The following is a 26,764-nucleotide window of genomic DNA, read 5'->3' as shown; positions in this document are numbered from 1 at the left end:
CTGATGGGTCCATTAAAGAGCCTCCATCCTCCCAATCTCACCCCTAAATCACCACCATCATTCACTGCAGCGCATCCGTCCACTGACACAGACACAGCGACCAGTGAATGAATCATATATAGCAAGAGACGAGCCCTAAATTATCCCGTCTCTGAGGGTGTACTGCTGACAGTGCACAAGCGCCCACTGCACAATGTAGCCCCCCACAGTGTAAAGTTGATTAAAATCTGGGTTTACAGTAAGTCAGAGAGGCTACACTTGGCAACCAGCTGTAAAAAAAATATATCCACCAAAAATCCCTCCGGCCATCTGCCACTGTAGTCCCAGAGGCTCGCCTGGCTTTTTTAAAAAACCAAGAGGCAACCAAGGCTGTGACGGAAGCTTCTCCGAGTATCTGGACACACAAGAAAATGTCTTTTTCTGGCTCTCAATGAAAGAAATTTGCCAATAATTATGCATCAAATCAATAAAAGAATGGCATATTTTCAGCACAAGTTTGTAGCCGTGTTTATGCATAGAAGTGCAGGACTGTTTTTGTTGTTTTTTGTGTGAGCACTGAGCCCACACTGGCTAAAAAAACATGACAGGAGTGAAAAACACCTAGACTATTCTGACTGTGTGCATAATACCAGCAGGGCAAAAGTGAGATTGAGGGGGCTGCCTGTTACAATGAACCTGCCTCCTCCTCCTCCTCCTCCTCCTTTGTTTAATGCAGACATGGCTGCTGGTTTTGCAGCATAACAGAGTCGGAGTGGATTCAAGACAAAAAGTCAGCTTGCTCCTTGAAAAAGGAAATAATTTACACAATAAACCTCAACCATGAATAATATGCAAATAATCTCATTTTATCACAACAGGAGCACTGATTTGAAAATGATGGTGGAGTTTCAATGACTCCTGTAGGTAAATTCTCCACCGCAGCATTTCTTTTTCATGCGCTGAAGTGCTGAAGTGAATCTCTCACTTGAGATTTCAGCCTGCCACGTTTCTAATGAAAAAAAAAAAAACTTAACATATTGTCAGATACGGTTTCCTGGCAACAAAGGTGCATGGGATTATGTCTAAAAATAGTCCCTGTCTCTGCACAGAGAGCTAAAATAACACACCTTAAAGACAGATCTAAAACTGTGCATGGGTGTGTTATTTTCAGTTTCTGATGATTGGAGGAGCTAAAAATATCACTTTCCACTCATCCTGATGCTGCGTGCTTTGGACACGAGTTGTAACGGGAACACATATTCTGTCAAAGCACCAGTCATCTGGCTGTATGAGGGCGGTGTACATGGTGCTGTGGTGTCGCTCAATTGTCTGCTCTTTTTTCTCCACCTGCCACTCACAGCCGGCCTCAAGCCACTGCCTCTCTTTACAGGAACACATACACACACACCTAATGGTAAATAATGACTTGGCACACTGACAAGCTGACATCAGGCCCCTCACGTCAATCTGGGATATGTTGTGTTTGTTTTTAAAGGTGGGTGTTACAGTACATCATGTATCCCGGCATCTGGCATTTTCACACAGGCTGCATTGACAAAAGTGAGAGGCTCAATCAAACAGAGCAATTATTTACAAGTCAAATCACTCCAAATACGTTTAACTACCACTGAGATTACTTTAGTAATCCTTCACAGCCACACACAGATGGAAGTGAACTCACTCCTGACCAGCAGTTCTAACAAAGAAGCATGCAAATCATGCAACACATTCATTTTCAGGCAGCCAAACCAGGAAGTGACAGCACAAAATAAACAGCAAGTCCAAGCAGACTGTTCAGTGAACTTCCTTGACTTCTTGAGGCTGTCGCCTACACCGTCATAAGGTGACCTGACTGAGAGTCTGAACGTTGTGTGTGCTGACTGCATGTTTGTCTCTGTGTTCTCATGCTTCTCAGATTTGCGCCGACTTGTTATTGCACCCTCTAAACTACTCTCTCTGAGCATTAGATAAGCTGCAAAGCCATCTCCCTCATACGGACACAAACTAAACAGTTTCTCTCAGGCAGAGCCGTTATGAAGACTGATTCGGATTGCCTCAGGCCTTCCGGCCTGCCTCTGATGAGAAGAGCGCAGAGGGAAGCAGATGTGACAGCTGAGCGGCAGATTGGTTTAGGAGTGTAAGCATTTGGGGGAAAACATGACACAGAGTAAGCTGATTCTATGAACTCTGCTTGAATCAATAATTTACTCACCTCATCTGATCCTGAGCCAAAGATGAGCAGGTCGAACGGGATGGCAGCCACCATGTCTATGAGGAACCAGCCTTTAAAGTAATGGATGGCTATCTTGGCCGGGTGGCTGACCACTTCCTCGTTACAGTTGACATAAGTGGTCCTGAAGTTTATGAGGATGTCCACGATAAACATAATGTCCACTATCAGATCCACCACATTGAGCGGCGAGCAGGAGTAGCCGCACTCCCGCCTCCTCTGCTCCTCAATGTCGTTAAGGAGGAAGGCAGCAGAGTAAGGTGTGAAGATGGCCGTGTAGATGACAAGCAGCAGGATCAGCCAGTCCCACACGGCTTTGAAGGGGCTGTAGTGGAGGATGGTCCACTTGTCTATACGTGGCGTCTGGAGTTTGTACTCGGGGAGGACATCAGCGCCAAGAGAGAGAACCTGGAGAGGAGGACAGAGAAAAATGGTGCACAGACATGTTTGTAGAAATCTTCCAAGTGCTCATTCATGTGCAGTGTTGACTTGTAAACAAACCAAAAGTGTGCCTACAGATGGCCCGTGGTTCAAGAAAATAGGTCAAAATGTAAAGACATTTCAATAATGTAACATTAGCATGTGTGCGCCTGTGCACGCACAAACTGAAACATGGCATTTACACAAGTATTAGGTCAAGCAAAGGCTGAGGGTTGTTTCTATGAGCACTGTACAGACTGTACATCACTAATATCCCAGAATAAATCATGGAAGTTGTGTATAAAATAAAACATGAATAATCATCCACAGAAAATAACAGCATGCACAAAACCCCATCAAGGATAAAGGTGTGATTCAGTTCAGTGAGCCTGGATGGTCCTATCATTATCTCTGTTATTGCAGTTACCGTATATACCCTAATAGCTTTCAACATCAATATTACAGCAGTGTCATGGACCATTTCGGATAAGAGTCCCTGTGACTTGGAGGTAATTATAGGTGCAGGCAGAGGATACATCTATTCATCTAACACAGGCTGCGGCTCGGTCACTGCTGATTATGGCAGCAAAGGTGCAGCACATGACGAATTACTGTGTATGAATTAAAGGAGGAACCTTAAATGACTCATTTTTTTGGAAAGGGACAAAAAAGCTGAATGCAAACATGCTAAATCTTCAACGGCTCCAAGCGTGCATGGCGACTTTCCCCCACGGACTAATGGGAAGGCTGGGGAGGAGTCGGCTGGTCGGCCAAAATGAGTTCTAGATTAACGTGTTGAAGCCAATCTGTTCCTAAATAAAAGATTTCATCTTAATTATTTAGCCTACCTACTGTAGCAATGTGCACTTGGCGCAGATGAAGCCTCTTGTGGGATAATGGAAAGCTCATTCTGTGTTTGGCTTGGCTTCAAACAGTATGCAAATGAGCTTTCTCCCCTTCTCCGGTTCTTTTTTGGTCTGCACTGTCAGGACCAGTGGTATTATTCATGAGTGTTGTTTAGTGTTTCTGTGGCACGTCACGTGCTCGTGCACGTGTTACTGGCTTGATTCTCAGCTCTAGACAAACAAAAGAAGTAGAAGATAAGATAAGTAGGCATCTGAGACCCCCGTGGACGTTCACAGCGTGCAAGCTGCAGGAGAAGCGCTTTGTCTTGGTGGACCAGCTTTCTCTGCAAGCCCTCCATCTGCCCACGGTAGGTGTGAGGCAGCCAAGGCCAACGGAGGGTGTCTGTTCAGACGCCATGATCAGGGCTGGTCTGCAGACATCTGCTGTCGCTTTACAGTCAGGTGTCTGGAGAACTGTTTCCAGACATAAAGGAGGACGATGCGGCACAATCCCCACATGGCTTGTTTATCTATCTGCTGCTATGATGACTGTAATAGTTAACAGTAACAAGTATAGATGTCTTTTATAAACGTGTTGAGTCCGCTCAGCGTTTCAATAGATGTGCCAGACTTCAAACCATTATACACTTTGTGCTAATAAAGTGCAAATATGTTAAAACAGAAACTGGTCTTCTCCATCTGTCCGACTGCCAAAGTCCATTAAAACCACATTAAGCAGCCTCTCTGCCGCTTAGTAACTTTGACTTTACTGCTGGACAAAGAGGTCAGTGTGATGCACTGCGGTCTGCTCGCTCCCTGCCTCTAGCTCCACTGAAAGGCCCTCAGCTGGAGTTGCCTGTGAGTGCAAACAGGGTCAATTTCTGCGCCCTCTATCCATTACACCGTTAATGGGCAAAATGCAAAACTGAGACCTAATCAGTGGTTTGGGGCGGCTCATGCCAACCCCTGGGAATTCATTAGTCCTTGTGTACTTTGCGCTGCCTCTTGGCGCTGTCAGGGAAGGTGAGAATGACCTCTAACCCTGTCTGTAACTCTAGAAATATGGCCTGAGCCCTGGATGCTGTCTGGCAGCTGTAAGAGTATCCCTGGTTATCCACCGCAAGTGATAGACACCTCTGCCGTTTTACGTATCAGACCCCTTCGAGTTTCAAGTAATCATCCCGAGGCTCACAGAGGGCCGGTGGGGGTGTGGCTCTAATCTGCTGACTTCATCCACTCAATCTGTGTAGGGCTGGCTTCTGACGACAGTTAATGTTTATGTGATTGAATTCCAACGTCCCCCACTCCAGTGTCACCTGTCAACAAACCACTGGTGGAATGAATTATTAATGAACACAAACTAAGTGCCTGGTAAAAAGTCTTAGTCCCTTTATTGGACTTAATTGTTTTCTAATTTTAGCTGGAGCTAACTGGTCTTACCTGTGTGACCTTGTCTGTGACGTTGTGCGTGCGGTCTTTGACTTTCGGGGCGATGATGGTCTTCTCTGACGAGGGAGGGGAGGGGCACTTCTTCTCATTGTTAACCTCAGAGAAGTTGAGTGTGATGAGGGGAATCTTGTTGATGGTGCTATACTTGTTGAGGTTGGAGTCAGAGGTGGAGCCCAGCAGACTGGATTTGATCTGGCTGAGCGGCCCTGGAAGAGAACGTGACAGAGGGCGGAGGTCAACGATGAAAAAAAAAAGTCGCCACATCTTGTGGCTATTGTTGATCTGTGAAGTGTGAACAGTCTGGTGTTCATTTGTGACATGGGTAGTGAGCGTGGAGTGCCCCCCCCCCCCAACTTTTGGAGTGAGTTCAACCACAACACAACACCAAGAATACAATAGATACTGAAATACAAACTCTCCACCCCGTCTAGGATGAAGAGGCTTTTTAAAGTTTCTCATTAAAAGATAATGAAGAACACTGTTGGTGAAATAAAAGAATGATTCACAATCAAAGAATGCAGTCAGTCCAACCATCGACTCTGCAACCTCCTGGCTTCTTGTCAAAGCATTCAACAATATGTGACAGCACCACACACGTGACATGTGACCTAATGAGTGTGATAAAAAGTGAAAACAAGTGTTTTGCTGATTCAGCTGTTTGAGCCAGCAGAGGACAGGTTGCATTGTGTGTGTTTTTTTCAAACAATGTACAGTGATTGAGAGTCAAGGACAGAGAAACAGACAGCTGAGGATGAGAGGTTGCATGCGCTGCTTCAATACATGCCACAGTGAGGAAACATCACAGCAGAAGAATAACTTAAAAAAGAGAAGCTGAAGCCATACCCCCAGCCATCCAGGAGCGAGACACTGGCACACCAGGAGAAAGAAGAAACAGGAGGTAAAGAGGGGAAAGAGGGATTATGGGAAGGGCGGCTGGATTGTAGGATCAGCAGTCGTGGATACAAACATTGCATAATTATAAGAAACAGAAGCCTATGGTAGCTCTGGAAGTAGAGTGAACCCTTATAGAAGGCCACAGTGTGGTCCAGGAGCTGCAATGCCTTCAAAAGCCAACCTATCCCAAGAAAGAACGCAGCTCTCACATTAAACGCAACTTACGGTGCTAATACGATAACAATTACAGGTCGATATTTGCTATTTTTTTAATATATCGGCATTGGCCAAAATCCGCAATCCAAAAAAATCTGCACTTATCAGCAATCAGCTGACCCTGACCTCTAAACACTGGCATCGGCTATAGAAAAACCAATATCGGTCGATCTCTAATAACAATAGTTTGTTTTTTGAACTCCTATGCATCACAAAAAAACAGCATTTGGGGGGGTAAAACTGCATGCAGCAAAACTCATTAGATTTAATACAGGAGCAAAATAAAGGCAGGCGGGGGTGAGCAGCATATAGTCTTCTTCTCATTCGACAAAGAAATGGTAACACAGATCCAGAGGTTGCAGACAGTGGGAGGCATCATCTCGTAAAGCTTCATTGATTTTCTTCAATCAACAGGCAGGAGAGAAATTTGTTGCTTCATGCAAGCGCGTGCAGAGCTCACTGGTGTGTGTGTGTGTTTTATTTATTACCGAGCCTTCCCATGGGCGACTGAGTAGAGTTAGAGAGGTCATGTACACAAAGTCATTTAGTGCTTTGCCGCCAGTCTTTCAAGGCTCAGGCCCAAGAACGTACAAACACACTCCGGCCAAGCATTCAGCGTTATACAGTTAGCCTGGAATAACTCATGCAACAAGCAGGATCTGTGGTGTGTACGAGCTGGTGCTGTTTTACCTTTGATATTGCGACCATTGTCTGTGATGGCAGCACCACAGTGGAAGAGAAGAACAGAAACAAAAAAAGTGGGATTGGAGGTGAGAGAAGAATTTCTATGATGATAAATGAAGGCTGGCATTAAACCCTCACTACTGTCCCCATGAACAATTCATTACACTGAAGTAGATGCATTACTGTGTCAGCCAGTGGGAGCTATTTGAATGAGAATTACAGATAAGGGGGGTAGGGATAGATGGATTGGCCTGGAGGAAACAGGGCCAGTCTGGGGCACTTCTACCCTCAACCAAACGAGGGCCACAAGGCTAATGAGAGATTTGGAAGATCAATGGCACACAGTATAGATTGTGACTCGCCCTAATGCTGATTAAGGGATTGGCACACAACGTCTCTCCTCACAGGGGTTCTGATTATTGATATAGCCACATTATAGTCATTATATTTCACCCTTATTAAAACTTCAGAAAGAATTACTAAGCATGTATCTTTTCTGCTCAGCTTAAAATTAGCTGCATGCTTGTTTAATTGATTTCAAACATGCAGCAAAAACATTCTGCTTGTATTTTTCCCCTCATCTACAACAGGGATAGACAGGTGACAGAAATCATAGGGAGCAGGAGGTTCCTACCTTCACTGGCATGTCGATCCCTGAACGCCATCTTGGAGTTGGACCCAAGTCCTTCCATGTCATGTACGGAGGAAGCTCTGCGAATACTGCACACACTCTCTCTGGAGGCAGTTGGAGTGAGGCCTGGGATCGATGGGGATGTGACAAGCGTGTCCTCTTGACTCCGTTGTTGGGTCTGATCTGGGTATATCCTGTCCCACGGGCCTTTGGGCGATGAGTGATCCAAAGGCCCCGACACAGGGGTGGAGCAGTGGCTGGGGCCGATGAGGGCACGGGTGTCGTTGGCGTAGGAGGGACTGCAGCTCTCGCGGGTGGTGGGAAGTTGGTAGTCCCGTGTAGCCACAGAGCCATCGCTGTGGCGAGGAGAGTCCACCATCACGGCATCGGGGTCTTCCTGGGGCAGGGACTGCTTGGTGATGCCCAGCAGAGGTAAGGCCGGGAACCGGAAGCGAAAGAATCTCACTTTCCCTGACAGAGGAGGACAGAGATAAATGAATCTGAATTTAAGTCACTCAATTATCATAAGGCCTGCTAGACTACATCAGCAGAGAAGCAGTGATTTTTAATGAGCCGGTGGAATCGACATAACCCCCTCTGACCTCGTGTTGTGTTTTCACGGAGTGTTTGTAACAGAACTTGCTCGCAGCCTTCCACATCCCCGCTGATATCTCAGCCATGTTTGCCAATAGCACTAAAAAGCCTGCCAATGCAGCTATCTTAAAAAGACCCTGGCAGATCAAAACAAATGTCGTTCCGCCGCAGGCACAAGTTCAATCTTCAATTTCCCTCAATTATTCAGGAGGGAGGACACTTGCTGAATTATTACAACAGCAGTGGTGCATTGAGGAGTCAGTCTTATGAAAGATTTTGTGCAGGTTTATAAACCTTCTGAACTCAAAACCCATAAAGCAAGGTTCAGAGAAATAGCCAAAAAGCCAGAAACCCAAAAAAAAAATAAGGAAGAATTGTTGGGAAGATGATGGTAATGATGACGATGATGAGTTGACACATATGCTTCACACAATGTTTACAAATACACATTTAGTAGTGTCACAAGAGTCAGTCGTGCTTTCACATATGGACCACAAACATGGCTTCCATGTTGTGAATCATTTAGCTGCATGAACATATGCCGCCTTACTCTTTATAATACAAATAAATCCATTTTTGAAACAACCTCCTTCCCTTTTTTTAGATTTACTTGAGCCAACTCCAGTACACTGTATTTGACATACTGGAGGGGAGCAGCTAAGGATGCATTCAGAGGCACAATAGGAGGTAAATTAGAAAAATAGAATTAATGTTTTACACTCAGCGGGGGGAGCAGCCTGCGTCTTTATCCTTCTCGTTGCTCCTTCTACTTGGGTGAGACTGACAGGGAGGAGAGAGAAAGGGACTAATTTTAGACACAATGCTGAGTGACTGTTTGGGTCACTGTGGTGTTTAAATTAAGTCAGATGCTGACGGCGTTGGGAGAAGATCATTTGCATTTGATTGTAGATTCAGAGAAGCGCTCAAAACATCAGAAGAAGAGCCGACGTTCTAGTGTTTGCAAAGGAATCATGAGCAAAAATCTATTTCATCTGCTGATCAAAAATGTTGTCTATCTGATCCCAAACCGACAAACACATTTTTTTTAGCTACTCATACAGCTCAATTTAAACCCTGACATTTAAAAAAACATGACACCACGAGCCTCTAATTACTGTGCCTGGAGGATACTGTATACACCACAAATCTCTTAATTGGCTCATAATTTAGACACGCACTGGTGGCGTGCGCTGACAGTATTGTATGTCACACCATATTTAATTGTGATATTTAAAAAGAAGCACGTGTGCGTCTCCCTCTTCACTCTTCCTGCCTCTGTCCCTGCAAAAACTCACCAGCGTTACACCACCAGCGGACGCAGAGTGGCCCTTGTTGCTATGATACCAGCTTGTAATATTTGCATTGAATAACAATTGGACCCTCAGATCCCTAAAAGTGGCTCTGCCCCCTCAGCCCCATGCAAAAAATGGGAACAGCGATTGACAAGCGGCACCCAGACAGTCTAGATAACCCAACACATGGATCATCCACTCGCCTCCATCACATCTGAAGGTTGCTGCAGAACTCTTAGAACCGACACACTGTACATCTGCAGCAGTTTATCCATCTGTGATGCTCTTGTAACTTATGCAGAGCTATTTATAATTAGTGACCTCTGTCCATCTGCAAGTAAAAAAGTGCAACGCTGGGTCTGTAGAGAGATGAAATGAAACCAAGAAACACGGATTCTCTGCGGTACTAGCAGAGGTTGAGTGTAGGATGAGAGAGACGGGTCCAGCGTTCGACCTTGTAAGCAAATCCGCACCTCTCCACAGGATACGCAGGGACGCCCACTTAGATATTCAGATAGACACGACATCTCATAATAGGGAATTCCCTTCGCTCAGGCTGAGCAATTAGACCCCCTCACTTTTATCAGTGACACACACACAAACAAAGAGAGAATGTTACACACTACGTTCATGCATGGTTTCATCAGAGTCTGTCACAGAGTGTGCACAAACACACTTATAAACTCCACACACGCCTCCTGACTCTTTCCACCACACACCCCATGAGGCAGCGCAGCCTGTTAGGGCCCCCTCATCCAATTACAGTCATCTAAAGGTGACCTCTGGTCCTCCATGCTGCTGCTTTATATGTCACAGACAGAAAATGGAGAAAGAGAGAGCGATGAAGAGAGAGGGGGCATCAAGATCGTGTTCAAGAGCACCGCTGGGGAACGAGCATTGTACACCATTACACTGACAGCTCTGGGAAGCCGAGTGCTCCGCAGAGCTGCTCCAGTAGTTCATCAGGCCATCCTGGCAGGCTAGGAACTATAATTGGGCCAGACCTTTGAGATGATAGCAGGCTAACACATCAGTGTCTGCTAAATGCTGGTGTCAACATGCCAAGAGAGCTGTCTGGAGGGGAATTCCTGCAGCTGCACTCAAGCAAATTACAACAAAGCTACAAACGGCTAGGTGCTAACGGAAAGCTAGAAGTCCATCCATCCAAGGGGCGGTGCGGTTCCTGGCGGGGTGTCTATGTGTGAAGAGATGGGTGTGAGTAACTCACGTTGTTCAGCTTTGGAGGGCGAAGTGTGGTTGAGTCTCTCCAGTGAGTCACTGCTGCCTTCATCCAGGATATAATCAAAGTTGAGGATGAACATCATGACCACGCCTTCCTCGTTCTTCACCGGGATGATATGGGTGGCACAGTGGAAGTTTGAACCTGAACGGGAAATAAAAATCACAGATTTCAGATAGAGCCTGGAAAATTCCTCCTCCCTTCATGCATCTTAGCCCAAGTAAAGCAGCAAGTGGCAGAAAAATAAAGGCAAACCTGTGCATTACTGTATATACAGTGAAACACTTTAATAGGCACGGTGCATTTATCCACAATATAGCCACCAGAAACGCTCCATCAATGCCATCTTTGTGCCTGGTGAAGGAAGAAAATGAATTGCTCTCAGATTTTAAGGCCCAATTATGAGAGTTGGCTCCACAGTGGGAGGTAAATTTAAGGCAGCCATGCTTGCTGCTTCTGCCTTATGCCTTAATGTTCCTAATTTATCAAACAGGAGACCAAACGAGGCAGAGACGATGTGCTGTTTCCACCAAAAAACACAAGTTAGATGCTTTACTACCTTTAACGGCAAGTTTGGGCTAACGCACAGGTAGCAGCTTCGACTAAAGGGCTGAACAGCAATGAGCTATGGGATCACTAGTGAAATGAGATGTATTTTAAATAATAAAAAATGGACATCTCTGGAAGATGCTCTCTCACACATTAGGCTCTAAGCCCTGCTGTCACCAGGAGGCTATTTATAGCTCACCCAGCAGGCACCCAGCCTACGGCGTTTCTTTTCTGGGGGGAGCGCAGACACACTGCTGCACAAACACTCCACGACAATCTCACAAATATGTGCCTCCTGGCAAGTGTAAGTGTGCAGATTATAAGCTGTAATGATAAATAAAGAAGGGTTGTATCATCTGGCTTTAAAGTCCAAAACCAACTCTGTCACTGAGCTGGGATTTGATTTATGTTTTGGGGATCCCTGATTCCACTGAGTTAAGCAGTGTGCTGCCCCTAATAGTACATCTGTGTCACCATGAGTGGATCCAGCCATTAATATCAGTCAGAAGAAGTGGGGAGGGAGGAGGGAGGGAGGACGGGGGGACAGTTTCACACCTCCCTTGACTTAAGTGACAAAATGCAAAAGCAGCCCACGTGGAGCACAGAGGTGCAGTGACACTCACACAGGCGTCACGTTTACATCACTGGCCCCCGCAGTCATTTGACCCAGGACTGGGAGGACTGATTGCAGCCTCTCACGCTGCAGATATTAGTGGGAACATTGCATCAAAGCTCAATTTGCTGTTTATATAAAAAAATCTCTCAACGAGCAGCACTGACAGTCACAAGAGTCCGATGATTTGATTCGCTTTGTTGCAAATTAAAATGATCACTTCTGTCTCCATGGAAACAAGCGACTGAAAACCAAAGTTGTGATGGTGCCGAGTTGGATATTAGTTTCATTTATCAACCAACACACACACACACACACGGAAAAACTTCAAAGATTCCTCTCAAATGAAACGCGAACATCTTTACTCATCTGTCAGTTTACAAACTGTGACAAAATGAGAAAAATGTACCTTTCTAAACAACAAATACAGCGTCAGGTAACATTTCCTCAGAGCTGACAGCAGGAACACACACACAGAATGATTGCACCTTCATAGAACTTCTGCACACGGGGATGTAACTCCAGCTTTGTAAAGCAAACTGTGTAAGAGGGTGATGTGATGTGGGCCCTCTAAAAATAAGCTTCTCAGAATCCATAGACATTTATAATTCATAAGAACTAAGTATTATGTTCTAGAAAGTATAATGGCTGCACTTGTTTAGGTCGGTTGTGTATATACAGAGAAGGGTGGAGACACGACTCCCAAAATTTACCATAATGTTCAGGTCATACATGCAGATGTGTGTAAGTGTGTGTAATAACTTCCTCTTTGCCTTGCCTCTGTTTGCATTCAGATACAAAGCTGACTGTGTTTACTGTGCTGTTAGCTGTATGAGCCGGAGCGTGCCCATTTCATTTCCCCATTCCTCTCAAAGACAGACGTACATGTGTGATGAGGCACAGCAGAATGAAGCCATTCTGAAGTATTCTGTTAATACCATTTATTTCCCACTTCCCCTGCTTTCCCCTCCATTTCACCACTTCTTCACTCTGTCCAGCTTCTTTCTCTCCATGTCCTTGTCCTGTCCATCACTCGCTTCCTCCTTCACTGTTATTAAATACATCCTCAACCGCATTTGTTTCCTTTTTATGTGGCTATTTCTCTCAACCATCCCTGGTTTTCCCTTCAGCCTCTCTCTCTGAGAAATGAGATAGCTGCCCATGTTCTCTGCAGGAAGGCCACCTGACGTGTTATAAGTGGACAGATCAAACAGATCCCTGGTGCTGCTGCTGATGCAAATTTCTGCCTGTCTGCCTGCATATCCTGCCTCAGAGGAGGGTCAAAGACACACACACACACACACACACACATTGAAGGACACACACAAACAGAAATAACATTTACATTTCTTGGTTGCACACTGGCACGGAGACAGACAGCCATCCACACACAAACACTAATGAGGTTCACAGATCTGGCTCAAACACACAGTCACTCACACTCAGCCTGCCGGCAGCATTAATTAGCAGAATGTTCTCTGTCCAACTAAATCTAATAAGCAGACGATGAAGCTGGTTTACACGGCGCAGCGTAATGAGAGAGAGCACCTTCGGAAAGGCACTGAAACAACTTTTGACAGAGCATCTCTGGCCTGAATATTTATAGGAACACACACAGCAAAACATCCGACACGAGACATTAAAGAAAATCATCTGACTGGAAAAAAAACCCGAATGACTCTGCAATCTCAAACCTACAGTCACAGATAGACGGATTAAAACAGAAACACAATCTGTTCTTTTCTGGTGTCTAAACCTCCGAGGGCAGCGGATGGAGGATAGTGCTGACTGCCTGTTCATGCGAGAAGGTGAAGAATCACCAACTTCGTCAAGGTGAAAGTAAGCTGAAAAACACAGAGCTGCCAATCATTCACATCAACAACAAGAGCCCTGAGCAAACTCAGAGGAAAGCCTATATATAACCATCTACTGTACTGTATTGTGTTGCTTGGCTGCACTCACACGGTGTGTCAAAGTCAAGCCTTAAGCCTGAGTGGAAACGTGGGTCTTATCGATTTAAACATTTTCCACTCGGCTTCATTTCCTTACGGACGCAGCGCATCCTACCTGGATTAACAGAGCTACCTGGTAATCTGCTGCTACACAGATGGCTCGGCAGGATGACAGCACAGTGTGCTACACAGAATATGCCAAATCACAGCATGCTGAGGGGCTCTTTAGTGTTTGTGTCATCTCTTTTGAACACACTACTACTCCATAAACACACACAAAGTCACCTCCATGCTTGCTAGAACGACTGGTCTAACTAAAGGCATTAGTCATGGAATAAACACCATTACATGTGCACACAGATGGATAAATGTGGCTACTCATCTGAGACACACTGAGGGACGGTTCATATTCCGCAACACAATCATTAATGTACCACAATCGAGGACAGAGTTCAGGTGAGGACACTCCTACCAATAGGTTATTCCAGTTCAGTCTGGCTTTAAGCTTCAGGGCTCACTGCTCCTCACACTTTCTTTTCACTTTCATGAATTAATGCTTAAGCGATCCATTAATAGACTTTTGTAGGTACACAACATCACTAAGGAAACAGAACCAAATGGGAGCTGTTGAGTGTGAGAGTGTGCGCTCATAGGTGGTGCAGTGAGAGGAGTTCCAGTTTCAAGATACTGGAAATTTCATCAGATTCTATTTCCACTATCAATAATTAAAACAATGCAGCTGGACGTACGGCCGTTTGGGTGGCAGGGTGACCAACGTGCACCACACACATACATTGATCACTGCAATTAAAATGTGTTTCATTCCACTCCATCTCACACACACACACAAAGTGACCAGTTTAACTTCTGCTGGCTGGTTGTGTCTGACAGTGATTGTGGGATTGTGACATATGGGAGTCGTTTGCAGGAACCTCTGCCAAGAGTATCGCAGTTAAAATCCATTTAAATTGCAGCCTGTGCTTTTTGCCACACGGTGTGTGTGTGTGTAGGTGTTTGTGTGTGTGTACAAATGAGTGACAGTGATGTGAGCTGAGCCTCCAGCAGCAGGGAGCTGTTGGATGATGCTACGCTTGCTTGAGGGTTTACAGTGACATCCAGCCTCTCTCTCTCTCTCTCTCTCTCTCTGAGCAGGAAGCCTCTCCAGCTTGGCACAGTTAATTGTCATAAAATCAACATATGGGGGTCACTCTCTGACCCTGTGTCAATATAAAACTGTATTTAATCACATCTGCAAATTTAACAAGTGGTAATCAACTCAATTATTATGAAGAGTTTAAAATTTTAAAGATTAATGTTAAATCAATCACCTGCAAAGTAAGCACCCGGGGCAGCCTGTGAATTAAATTAAAATTCTGCACTTCTCACCACATCACGCAAGCCACGACTGACTCACTTGTGACCAGAAATCACATGACAAAAATTCCAAACTGTGTTTTTGGCTGCTCTTCCTTACTTGATCGCTGTGAAAAATGAGCCACCGGATTGAAAAAGCGCGCCCACAGATTCCTCAGGGCTTCTTAGGGTTAAAGATGAGGAGTGACCTTCTCTTATTTTGTCTGTCATTCAAGAAAAATATGATCCCACCCACCTCCTTAAGAACTGTGTCTGTGTGAGCACCATGTAACTCAACTAAACACACCGAATCCTTCACTAGAACAGAAGATAGAAAATGAACCCTCCATACCTCTTCCTGAGTGGTGGAACCTAAAGCTCCCATGATGAGGAATCCTCAATCTTACCTCCACTCATTAACTTAATGAATTGAAGTTCAATGTGCTTTGGAGAAACAAACCAAGTCTCTTAATTCTATTTTAACCTATAAACTGTTCACAGAATCCAATTTTTACAAGCTGTGGGTGCTACATGGTCGATACACTGAAGTCTTATAGCAGCACTGAGGCTCTACTCAAATACTGTAAAGACCAAATCAATGTGGAGAGTTCAGGGTGATAAAAATGAGGCATTACGGCCAGATGCTGTCTGTAATAGGACTTGATATGGATGGCGAGACAGTTGAATATTTAAAGAGACGCTACTCGAATGTAACATTTGGCTTACAAGGTCGCCGCGCCCTAAAAAATGGATGATACAGACCTCAGACACGAGCAACGAGCATGTTGAGTCTGTGCTTTAAACGGGATGAGTCACAACACGGAGAGGAACACAAATAATTTTGCCCTCGTTCACGTCTGTCCTTGATTATTTTTCCCCGTATTCATTTCACGACTCATTGTGTTCCATATCAAACTGCAAATCGAGATATGGCGGTGTTCACTCCATGTATGCATCACGACGCTATTTACCTCCTTAGTGCAAAAAAAGAACAAGGTGAAGAAAAAGGTGTAAGGTCGTTAAAATGATTTAAATGCATCCGTGCATTCATTTAGTCAACAACTGACACATGAATGAAAACAATCCAGGCAGAACGTGATCTAATGAATGAACCATGTCATGTAGGGGGGGGGGAGGGGGTGAGGAGAGAGAGTGGCTGCTCATTCACAGATGTGTGCTGTGCATATCCAATGTCTGAATAAGTGAATGAATGAATTTAAACATCTGTACATCCCGGCTTTTAGTTTCTCCCCTCTCCTGTGCCAAGGAGCTGCCATGAGTGAGGAGAAGCACAAAGTGGGGGGAAGGGGAGCTGTGAAGCAAGGTGTTGGTGGGGTGGGGGGATGGTGGCTGCTGGCAGACTGTTTACTGTGTTTGCAATAATACCATCACATAATGGCAGCGTGTGTGTGTGGGCCTAATCCATACATACAACATCACCGTGTCCTACGTTTACCGAGAGACACCGTGTAAGCCAGCCAGTTACACAAGTACAATTTCATGTTTATATCTTCTTTGCCCTTTTTATCTGTTTAAATCCAGGGAAATTAGATTATAAAGACTGAAATCTGAGCTGTAAATCTTGATAATTACCTGTGTGTGCAGCAGTGAAAACAGTGACCCAGCCATGGAAGAAAGGGAAAGGGGGAGGGCCGCTGAAGGAATGGGTTATTGATCTGAATGACCTTGATACACGCTAAGTGCGAGGTTTCATTAAAAATAATGGAAAAACAGCAGCTCGTTTATATATGTCTGAGGATGTACAGTGTGTATGGCTCAAGTCAGATTCACCTGCCTAACATGGTTCAGCTTTTGACAGCAGCTTCAGTTTTGTTGTGGGACCTGGTCTCCAGCTTTCAGCCCCATAGGCAGACATGCCAGGATCGGTTTGAGAGTTACAATGATCCACCATGGCTCGTTCAACTGTTACCAAGACAACACAATGCTGTGCTGCACAGTGTGAAAAGTGTTGGTGTGACAGACAGGAGGAAATCCATGTGAGGTTGTGTTAAAAATGTGGCAGGAAAAGAACAGCGGGGTATTGAGGTCCTTACTTTAAAATCCCTCTGCTTTGTTGTGTTTGAGGCGCTCAACTTAAAAACAAAAGAAGAGCAACTACAAATCTGCTTTTCTTGTAAACAACATATCTGTAATTGCAGAGCCTCTCCCTCCTTTCTTGCTGGCAGTTTGTGGAAGACACTCATTATAAATGAGATCCACTGTGAGGCATGAACATGGAGAAAATCGAAGACTCTACCACAACACAACTCTGTCTGTGTCACTTCAGATTGAGAGTGGGGGGCTTGCTCATTACACTGCTCTCTCTTTGGCTGATGATGAGAACTGATGATAGCAGGCTGGAGCTGGACAGGCGTTTTTTCACATGACACTTTGAAAGCAACTCCCTTTATTTGTCTGCCTGGATGAGCTCATATATTTAACTGCACGGCCGTAAAGAGGTATCGGACGCAGACAAACAGTGTTGGATGCAGAACTAGTGCCATCCATAATTAAAACGCCTCTCAAGCTCCTGGACTGAATCCAAGCGGGCGTCCCCGCTTCCCGATATTCAACTGCACCTGATTTCTCCCTCTTCATTCACTCTCACTTGCCTGCATACGCGTTAGCACACACCACTCCCTTTTTCACCCACCCTCTCTTTATGTGCCGTATTTCACCTACCCCCCACACTGCATCTGCTTTCTTCTCTTCTTCCTCCCTCCCTTCATGCATGCGTCTTTCACACAGACAGGCTGTCCACACATGCTCCCTAACACAGCTGAACCTGAGAACGTGAGGGAGGCTGCAGGCGAAACAGAATAAGAGCTTATCTTGTTTGCACAGCGGTGGATCTGCAAGAATTGGTTTTTACAGAGCACGGCTTCCATTCCAGAGTCACACCATCGAACTCGGGGCCTCTTCAGATACATGAACCTGAGTCATATCATCATCATCATCAGCGAGGCTACGTTAGCCGCTGTGATGCAGTAGCACCAGAAGTCAACAAACATTAGATATTTGAAAGGGAGACAATCAAATATCTTGTCTAAACCTCAATTTACGGTCCTAAATATTAAAGCCGGAACTTGATGAAAGAAAATCTGGATTGTTTTTTTTTTGCAAACTCATCAGTTAGGAATAAGTAGGAGGAAGAGAACAGCTAGCTCCCTATCTGCAGCGGCCGGCATGGCTCCTGCATTTATGCAAGGAAAAAAAAATCTCCAATCTCAGCCAGCATCACTGAAGCACAACCAACTTAACTATTTATAGCGTGACATTTTCAGTCTCATTTGCTATTTGCAAGTGAGAGCTTTTTATATGTTGAGCTTATGGATTTCTTGAGAGTCTGCTCTTTAGCATGGGAAGAGAAACACAGTCATTATTTTAACAGGAGAGGCAAACAGATCAAGCGTTGCTTGGTAAATATGTGCTGCGGTGGTTGGAGTTGTCATTAAGACAATAAGATTTAAATGCTTAATCCTTAACTTGAGCAGTTTATTTAGAAGCTGGGTGCATTCATTAGCAAATAAAAGCCAGTAGAATTAGCTGTGTTGTTCAGTAAAATCTGAAACTGCTAGTCCTAATAAATTAAAAACTAAAAATCAGTTCATGGCTTGTAGTTTGTTTTAGACAAGAATTCTTGCAAAGCAAAATGTCTGAGGTTAAAAAGGTTTGTCTAGAAAACATCCGTGCTGCAAGGGCTGCCATGATAGAGAATCACACTGACACCAAAGTCAAGTTTAAGAGTAGCTGAGTAGCATAAATGTCTGCCACTTCAAATATAGCTTCCTCTTCCTATAGATGTCATAAAGACCTGCTGCATGCACTGGAAGGCAGAAACCACCAGCAGACCACAAATCATAAAGCATTAAGAATGTCACAGAGATTGTGCTGACGAGCAGAATCTCCTTCACGGACTGTAAAGGACAGCAGGCGATGCGTTTATGCCGACCCGGGGTCACAGGATTAAAAAGAAGAAGATTGCCTGTGCAGAAACCCCAGCGGTCCACGGCGAGGACTGCAATCAGCACGCCGCAATGACATCTCCTCTGGAATTCCAATACAAGAGACATGAAGGCTGAGAGCTGGGTGCACAAGTAAGAAACATCTTTCTTTGTTTCCACTGCTTTAAAAACAAAACCATTACATGATAACAAGGCCTGACGAGCTTATTATAAAAGTTGTAACAGGTGTATGACCTTCCCTGGAGAAGCTCTGAGTCAGGTGAGAGGAAAACACTGAAGTAATTAGGGGCACAGGATACAGAATGGTAATGAGGCCTTTTCCCCTGCTGCAAGGTCCAACAGTCAGAAGCCCTCCAGATCTTTTTATCCAAGTCCCCCGCCAACTGGCCAGAGAGAGGGGGGGAGGGGTGTTTGGCCGTGATTGATTTCCTCTCTCCAATGCACCGGTTTTGAAGATCAATGCAACATGAAGGTATTTGTGTCCTCATTAATGCTGTTTGCACAGAAGATCAATGCAGATTGAACTTCCAGCTCATCTTGGCTGACAGCACAGGGGTCTAAGGGGAGCGTCAGACCTGTAATAGGCAAGTCAAAACCATTTCTTTAAATCCTTTACTTTGCTGAGTTCAAAACATTTACAGTATCCTGTACCCAGGAGTGATGCCAGGCCCAGGTATCCAACATGTCTTATGGTCTTGGATAACATCCTTGTAGGGTTAATTATCTAAACAAACATTCCTAGAAGGTCTTCACGTTTATGTTGTTGCTGCACAATATTGATCACTCATGATAGAGCTCAGTAACTGATTACATCCACAAAACATCTGCAGAATATTTAGTTAAATGTGTATGGGAGGTTTACACTGAGCCATGTCAACATAAACACACATTCTTCATTAATAGTTGAATTGTTGACACTGACAACAAGTGAGAGATGTTTTGCTGTAATCCAGCCGCATGGCTCCTTATATCTGCTGTCACTCACACACCAGTGGCTTAAGTCCTCTGTCATGAAGCGGTCGCTGTTTCCTTGGAGACATCTGCACCGTACACCTGAGCTTTGCCAGAAAAAACATGGTCAGCGGCTGAAGAGAACAAAATGACACCAACGTCATTCTGTCCAACAGAACTATGGGAAACATCTATTGAAAGTAAACACTGTGATAAAATCGCTGCAGCAACTGAAACCAGAGCAGGTAGTGTGAAAGTATGATGCTAGCTCCCAGCCAAAGAGCAGCAGACGTTAGTGGCCTCATTTTTCTTTTAAAAAAACCATTCGATGTGAACCACTAAGCCAAGTCCATGGAAACCCAATGAGGAGATGTGGTGCAGCTGGCGAAGGCATAATTTTACCCAACAACAACAGATCTCTGACCTCCTAATCACAGGCCAGCCCCCTGCAGGCAGCACGGCCATCACTGGTGTTTACACGCTGCCTCTGCTGAGCTGTTGTTCAGGATAGTCAAAGTTCAGTAAAGACAACACAAAACAGAAACTACGAGCTGAGTATTGACACAGACCGGAAAACAACACAAAAAAATACGCTGACATCTGCAGCTATTCCCTCAAGCACTTTTTTTCCATCTTTATCTCACTCCACAACCTTTGACCCCACACATCTATGTCTCCACGGATACTATCATCTGTAACCTGAAAGCTGTTATCGACATAATCTACGTCACCTCTCCCCCTTTGGGTCACACCTGCCGAGACTATGAAATGCATGTGTGCACACATACACACACAAGTCGTTTAACTTTGATGACCACATCACTGGTCCACAGCTCCTGTCACACATCAAATATCAATACAAATCTCTCTGGTTTCACTGTCCATGAAAAAAATCAGTTTTTAAGCAGAGATAAGAGTTGTTTTGTGTTAAAAAGTACCACAATACAAACAACAAACAACAAAATAAACTAGCACACCAGGGAAATCCATATATAGTTCTTATAAAACTATTATTCCTCACTTGTGCCACAGTGAAACTTCTCCAGGCCTCAAAATGTTAGTGGGCGTTTTCACTCCTGTCACATTTTTTAGTCTCTGTGGGCTCAGTTTTCACTGCAACATCAAGCCCTGCACCTCTAGAAGTAAAGAGAACTTATTATAGCATTTATAAAGCTGTAAATATTTCTATAGCTCTACAAACCTGACTGCAAATAAACTGTTTAAAGATCAGCCATGTACTTGCTTTATTTTCATGAGATCATCAGCTTGTGCAGACCAGATTATCTTAAGTGTGGATGAGCAAAAACAGACAACTGCCATGCCAGAACAGCATGTTAACATGCTGATACACTCATGAAAGCGAAGTGTATCTGTAGAAGAAGTGTAGGGATGATGAGAGCACAGTGAGAGAGAGAGAGAGAGGAACCACACATCTTCACATCGGTCTTCAGGGAGGTGAGCTACATCCTTCCCAGGGTGCCCTATGCAGCACAGGCTAATAACCATCTCACACAGCCATCCAGCGCCTGCATCACTTCAAAAACTGGACTTCACAGCACAGGGAACCTTCACAGCTGCTCTCCTTCCTCCCCTCCGCCCTCAGGCTTCTAAATGGGTGCACTTGGTGATTTGCTCCAGCAAAATGCTCCAGATAGAGCCAACTCAGGACTAAAAATGACCCGCTGTGAGCTATCACACACTGTTTCTATACATTTAAACTGCAGATGTCAAGCAGGCGATGAATCCACAGTTCTTTCACCCTTTTTGTAAATAAAACAGGTACAGTGCAGTCAGTGTGTCGTTCAAAGCGACCAGCTCACACTCACCATCCTTGCGGTGATAGATGATCTCCACCTTGCGCTCCTCGGAGCCCAGCAGTGCCTGGGCCACCTGGGCCACCGCGTGCCGGGTGGTGAACTGGCCATGCAGGAAGTCACACGTGCAGGGCTTCTGCATGATGTCCGGCCTGGAGAAACCCGTCATCTCACAGAAGCCGTCATTACAGTAGATAATAGCACAGTTCTGCACCCGGGCATTGGCGATGATGAATTTCTTGTCTGTGACGGGGCAGAGAAGAGGTTGGGGGGGAGGAGAATTTGTTCACGGTCAGAATATCAATCAAATATAAGCAGGACTATGACTAATTTATCTGTCAAATATAACAGTGGGATTATCCTGCATTATATCCATGGATGCAGGTGGGCAGCTGAGCCACTGAATAAACATTAAACTTCATAAGCAGGATGGAGTCCACAGTAATATTATTGAGGCAGCCACAAGAGAAAAAATGATCACATTTTAAGCTGTAAAATCAGATTTATGACACAACTACTGATTGAATTTATCGAAACTAAACAAATGGAGGAAGGTAAGTAGAAGTAATTAAATCCTCTAATCCATCAAGCCTTTTAAACTGCAATTTCCACAGAAGAGGAGCAGGAGAGGCACCACAGGATTATAAAACAAATGTGGTAGCCATATAATTAAGTTATCATGGCTTCTACAAATACCACAAAGAACCACAAGCATTGTTGTTATAAAAGAAGGCCTATGATTGTTCTCAGGATGCAGCAGGACAGACACAAAAGACAGGCAGCACCCACACAGCCCTGGACACCACAGACTGGTTGTACTCACTTTGTCCTTCGAATTTGCGAATAATAACTCCCAAAAATGTGTTTTGTGGCGCAACATGACCCCTCCGGACAGGCATGGTTCCCCTCCAAACAATGAGGATGATGGAAAATCTTTGGCTGTCCAAGTAAGTCCCCCTCCAAAAAAAGACGCCTACCGTCAAGTTACAGCGGTGTCAAGCGAAGCCTGAGAGGCTCCCCGTTTTCTTTGTCACCACTCAGTCATCCTCGTAAGAAAATCAACCCCCTCTGCTTCTTTTCTACCCCCCCCACCCCGAGCCCCCGTGTTTCCCTTATTTCAACTCCGACGCGTCCCCGGTTGAGCGCATCGCAGAGGCTTCCCTGCGCTCCTCGCCGATGTGAAGCTGGACAGAAAGAAAGAGTCGGAAAGCCGCAGTTGAACCAACATCTCACCGTCGCTCCTCGAAAGCTCCTGTGCGCGTTTATGCCGGCATGTGAGTGAGTTAGTGCGTGAGCGTGGGGGTCTATTGTTGTGAAAGGAAGACGGATGGTCTCCGAGGCCAATGGCTGAGAGGCTGACGGAGCAGCGATGCGCAGCAGCAGCAGCAGCACAGACACCGTGCAGGGAAAACCCACATGGATGCGCAGACAAAGCGGCAGATGGAGACGTAGCCAAGTAGAGGCGAGGCTGGCGGGTAACGGGGTACTGTAACGCGTTACTGTGCGGCTACTGTTGTCATGATGGCACAACAAGGTGTTTTTTTTCCTAAACAGAAAGGCGCCTTCTTGTGGGATCACATCACATGACTAATTTTACGCATACATTAACAAAAAGTACTTTGTGCGCACATGACTGTCAGGGCAACCTACGCAGGCAGCTCTCATTAGACGGGACAGTGGTGTTTAAATGTCCGCTTCAGAGTCGGGTTAGTTTACACCGACACGCGCACAGCCTGCGCACAGTGCGGCTGCTCCTCTGCAGCAGGAGCTGGCCGTGGTGCTGCGCAGCCGGACTGTTTGTACCCAGGCTGCAGAGTTCGTCTTGGCTGCTAAAAAAATGTTGAATATGTCATAAATAATTAGTGGAAACTGCTCCTCTCTAAATAAACCAACAAATAACAGGTCTGTTAAAAAGCGTCAGGTAATCTGGACTGCAGGCGTTAATACTCTCTCTCTTTCCCTCTCCATTCATTTCCTCACTCGCTCCACTTTCCTTTCAAATCCAATTTATTTCAGCTCCACGTGTCTCTGTCATTGTCTCACTCTCTCACACACACACACATGCAAACAAACGAGAGTCTAGTGGAACATCTGTCCTGCCCTTTACACTCACTCCATCCTCCATCTGGTCCATTGAGAAAAACAGTACAGGGACAGGGTAGCAGTGAAGGTGGTGGTGGGGATGGCATGGGTTTACGGCAGCATATGCTGCTTTTATGACCTTTTATTTTAACAATGACAACAGTAGGTTCCATGTGAGGGCGGCCTGTGTTCAACACGCATCACAGGCCGACAGCATTCTTTAGTTGTAGCCCGTCTAGTGCTGCTGTAATGATACAATAATCTGGAACACAAATCTTTCATTTTATTCTCACTCCCCTTTCTCTGTCATACAGCAAACCTGACAGTGAAACAGCAAAGGGCAGGCCTAGCCTTGAGTCATATTCACATTAAGTTCGATGACAGCGTTAATTAACTGTATTTTCGGCTCATTATGTGCTCGCTGAAGGGACAGCTGGTAGTGACAAACACCATTTTCTGTCTTTATTTAGTGCAAAACAGAAATATATGTGCCGACACACAGAAACAAACAAAAGAGGAGATGTAACACAGAAGGTTGTGGGGAACAGTGCAGCATTGTTATTGCCTTAAAGCCACGATAAAAAGACATTATGTCTGTGTTTCAGCACGGACAGATCTGCAAGCTTTACACCTGAACTGTGAACACTCACAGACCCAACTCTGCCATAAAAACATTTGTGAGGCTGTATTAAAACAGAAAGAGCGCCACATTTTCTGCCTTCAGTCTTATTCTCTGTGCTTGGTTATCATCTGTCAGCAGACGCTAGTGGCCAGGCAGCGATAGCTATAAATAAATAAAACTGTATTTACTTTCCATTTATCTAGAACATCACTTATCTGTTTATGCCCTTTATGAGGTTTACACATCCAGAATACTTTATGAGTTCCTGGTGAGAGAAGGAAATTAAGTTTTATCCCTGAGATGCTGTTAAAAGGTTTAATGAATAATTAAGTCTAAATTAAACAATACCACAGGGATGTGGGTCTTAGTGGCATCACACCAGAGAGTTCAGAAGAAAAGCTGGAGGGTCCGGGAGCATCGCGGTACAGATATCTGCTGCAGATGAGAGTCTACCCTGCATCATAGACCCTGTGACTCTTGGGAAATATTATCTGGATATGGAGGACTTTTAGTGTTTTTCATGGTCAATTGAATACATTTGATTTGAGCTCTGCAAATGTGGGATAATAAAGCTTCACAGAGTGAAAGTGCAGCTGCCAACACACACAACCACCCTATCAGGCTGGAAGCATGCAATATTCAGCCAGAAATGCATGTAATTTCATTCAATTCAGAGTACAGGTAATATCAAGCCCATCCTCAGTGAGCAGCTACCTCCACGTTAAAATAAACATTTTACAGCCTCCTGAAAAAAGCTGTTCCTCCTCAGCTCCACCGCTCTGCCCAAATCAGGAGTTGGAGCAGCAATTTATTCTAATATAGGAGGAAAAATAAACTGTGACAGTCACCTGCCGATACACTGGTGTCTATGATGCTGGCATTGCACGATAAAAACAATAATACTCAAGCAGCAGCATGGATGGATGGATTTCCAGCAGTATGTGCCAATGTTCAGAAAGGATAAGGCTGAAACAGCCAGTTTATAAGTGGAGCTGAGTCAGCAGGTGAATGATTACACCTCTGCCCTATGGGATCGTCATTATTATTATGATGTATTGGAGGAAGAAACATGTTTATTAGTAGAGTGAAACCTTGCCCTGAGCCGTGCTGATTAGAAAGACTAATGCCAAAACACTGCAAGCTTGTGGCCGGCCGCCATTCCTGCAGAGAGCATAGGTCCCGATTTGCTGTAAAGAAACAAAGACATGAGTCCTTTTAACCAGGGTTCAAGCCCCCTTGACAGCAAACATCCATCCTGCTGAAACGTCCTCCGCTAAGAGCCAACACTGAATTCCCAGCTGCAAAGAAAAATCGCATCATCACATCACCCACTGTCACACCAAATAATTCCAAATCAGCGCCGTCGTGCAGAATTTAGAAAGTCCGTCCCCCTGTCCACTCTATATGTGACACCAGATTTGAAAGTGAAGGCCCACACGGGGTTTATTTTTCAGCGTATGTGAGCACAAGAAAGCAAACATGGTTAATTACATGGGCTGCCAACAAACCAGAAATGATTTCCCCTGGTGGTTGTAAAGGATCTCTATTACAACCAGGCATTTTTTTTCTTGACTTCAGCCCATAGAGAGAGAGAGAGACAGAGAGAGAGAGAGAGAGAGAGGGGCTCAGTGTACTGTAGCAGTCATTAAATTAACCCAGCACATCCTAATCCACTCAACACCAGCTCATTCATCACTACACACAGGAACACATGCCGTGCGTGTCTATGAAAATGTGTACACATCTGTGAATATCCCTCTCCTTGATACACCAGTTCCAAGACATGAGGGTAAACTCAGTCCGTGCATTCACCTCTATGTTAATCTCCAATCTTGCTTCAGCCGTCAGCCTCCTCCCTGCTGCCGCCGCCGCTACTGCAGGTGGGGTGTTTTTGAAAGGAGAATATCAGCCGTAAGCCTGACTCTATCAGCACAGTCGGTCCATTCATTTTTATCTTAATCTGTTCAGTATGTGAAGCAATTTAGATCGGACAGCGGGGCCTTGGCCCCTAATCCAGGGATCACTCTGGGTAAATGGATGCCTACACCCAGGAATGAACCTATCTGTCTCTCCCAGTTTATTTCTGCCTCCTCTTGTTTTTGTTGGCCCCTGATCTCTGGCAAAAAAGACAACAGGATAGGCAGAACAATCCCAGCCGAATGAATACAAAGCAGGGCAGCAAGGTGTCTGAAGATGAGGTACAGATGACGAAGCCTGACAAGAAGTGTTGCTAGGGGTTCTTCTTGTTTTCACTGCAGTCAACTATCCGCCTTTTGTTCCAGACTTTTTCCACAGCTTACCCTCTTCCACAGATAAAAGTCTCACCTTTCCCCATCTACTGTGTCGCTATCTTTACAGAGTTGCTCAGTGGTTCATGGGAAAAACGCGC

At 45.0% G+C, this 26,764-nt stretch overlaps 1 protein-coding gene across 1 annotated transcript in view; it reads right to left on the bottom strand.

The window, feature by feature from the left end:
* Positions 1-22,695, bottom strand: part of LOC114453296 (potassium voltage-gated channel subfamily H member 7-like) — a 30,017-nt gene extending 7,322 nt beyond the window's left edge. Inside the window, exons 1-8 of the mRNA XM_028433115.1 lie at positions 22,495-22,695; positions 21,684-21,914; positions 10,463-10,618; positions 7,352-7,819; positions 6,724-6,744; positions 5,767-5,790; positions 4,915-5,129; positions 2,192-2,617 (exon numbers count right to left, since the gene is read on the bottom strand). Of these exons, the coding sequence (XP_028288916.1) occupies positions 2,192-2,617; positions 4,915-5,129; positions 5,767-5,790; positions 6,724-6,744; positions 7,352-7,819; positions 10,463-10,618; positions 21,684-21,914; positions 22,495-22,570 (1,617 nt within the window). The 5' untranslated portion in view covers positions 22,571-22,695. The remainder of the gene's footprint in view (positions 1-2,191; positions 2,618-4,914; positions 5,130-5,766; positions 5,791-6,723; positions 6,745-7,351; positions 7,820-10,462; positions 10,619-21,683; positions 21,915-22,494) is intronic.
* Positions 22,696-26,764: the final 4,069 nt, after the last annotated feature.

The sequence above is a fragment of the Parambassis ranga genome, chromosome 2 (genome assembly GCF_900634625.1).
Source record: "Parambassis ranga chromosome 2, fParRan2.1, whole genome shotgun sequence".
Taxonomy (NCBI): Eukaryota; Metazoa; Chordata; class Actinopteri; family Ambassidae; genus Parambassis; species Parambassis ranga.
The sequence above is the reverse complement of the archived record's forward strand: the minus strand, read 5'-3'. Positions and strand labels throughout refer to the sequence as shown.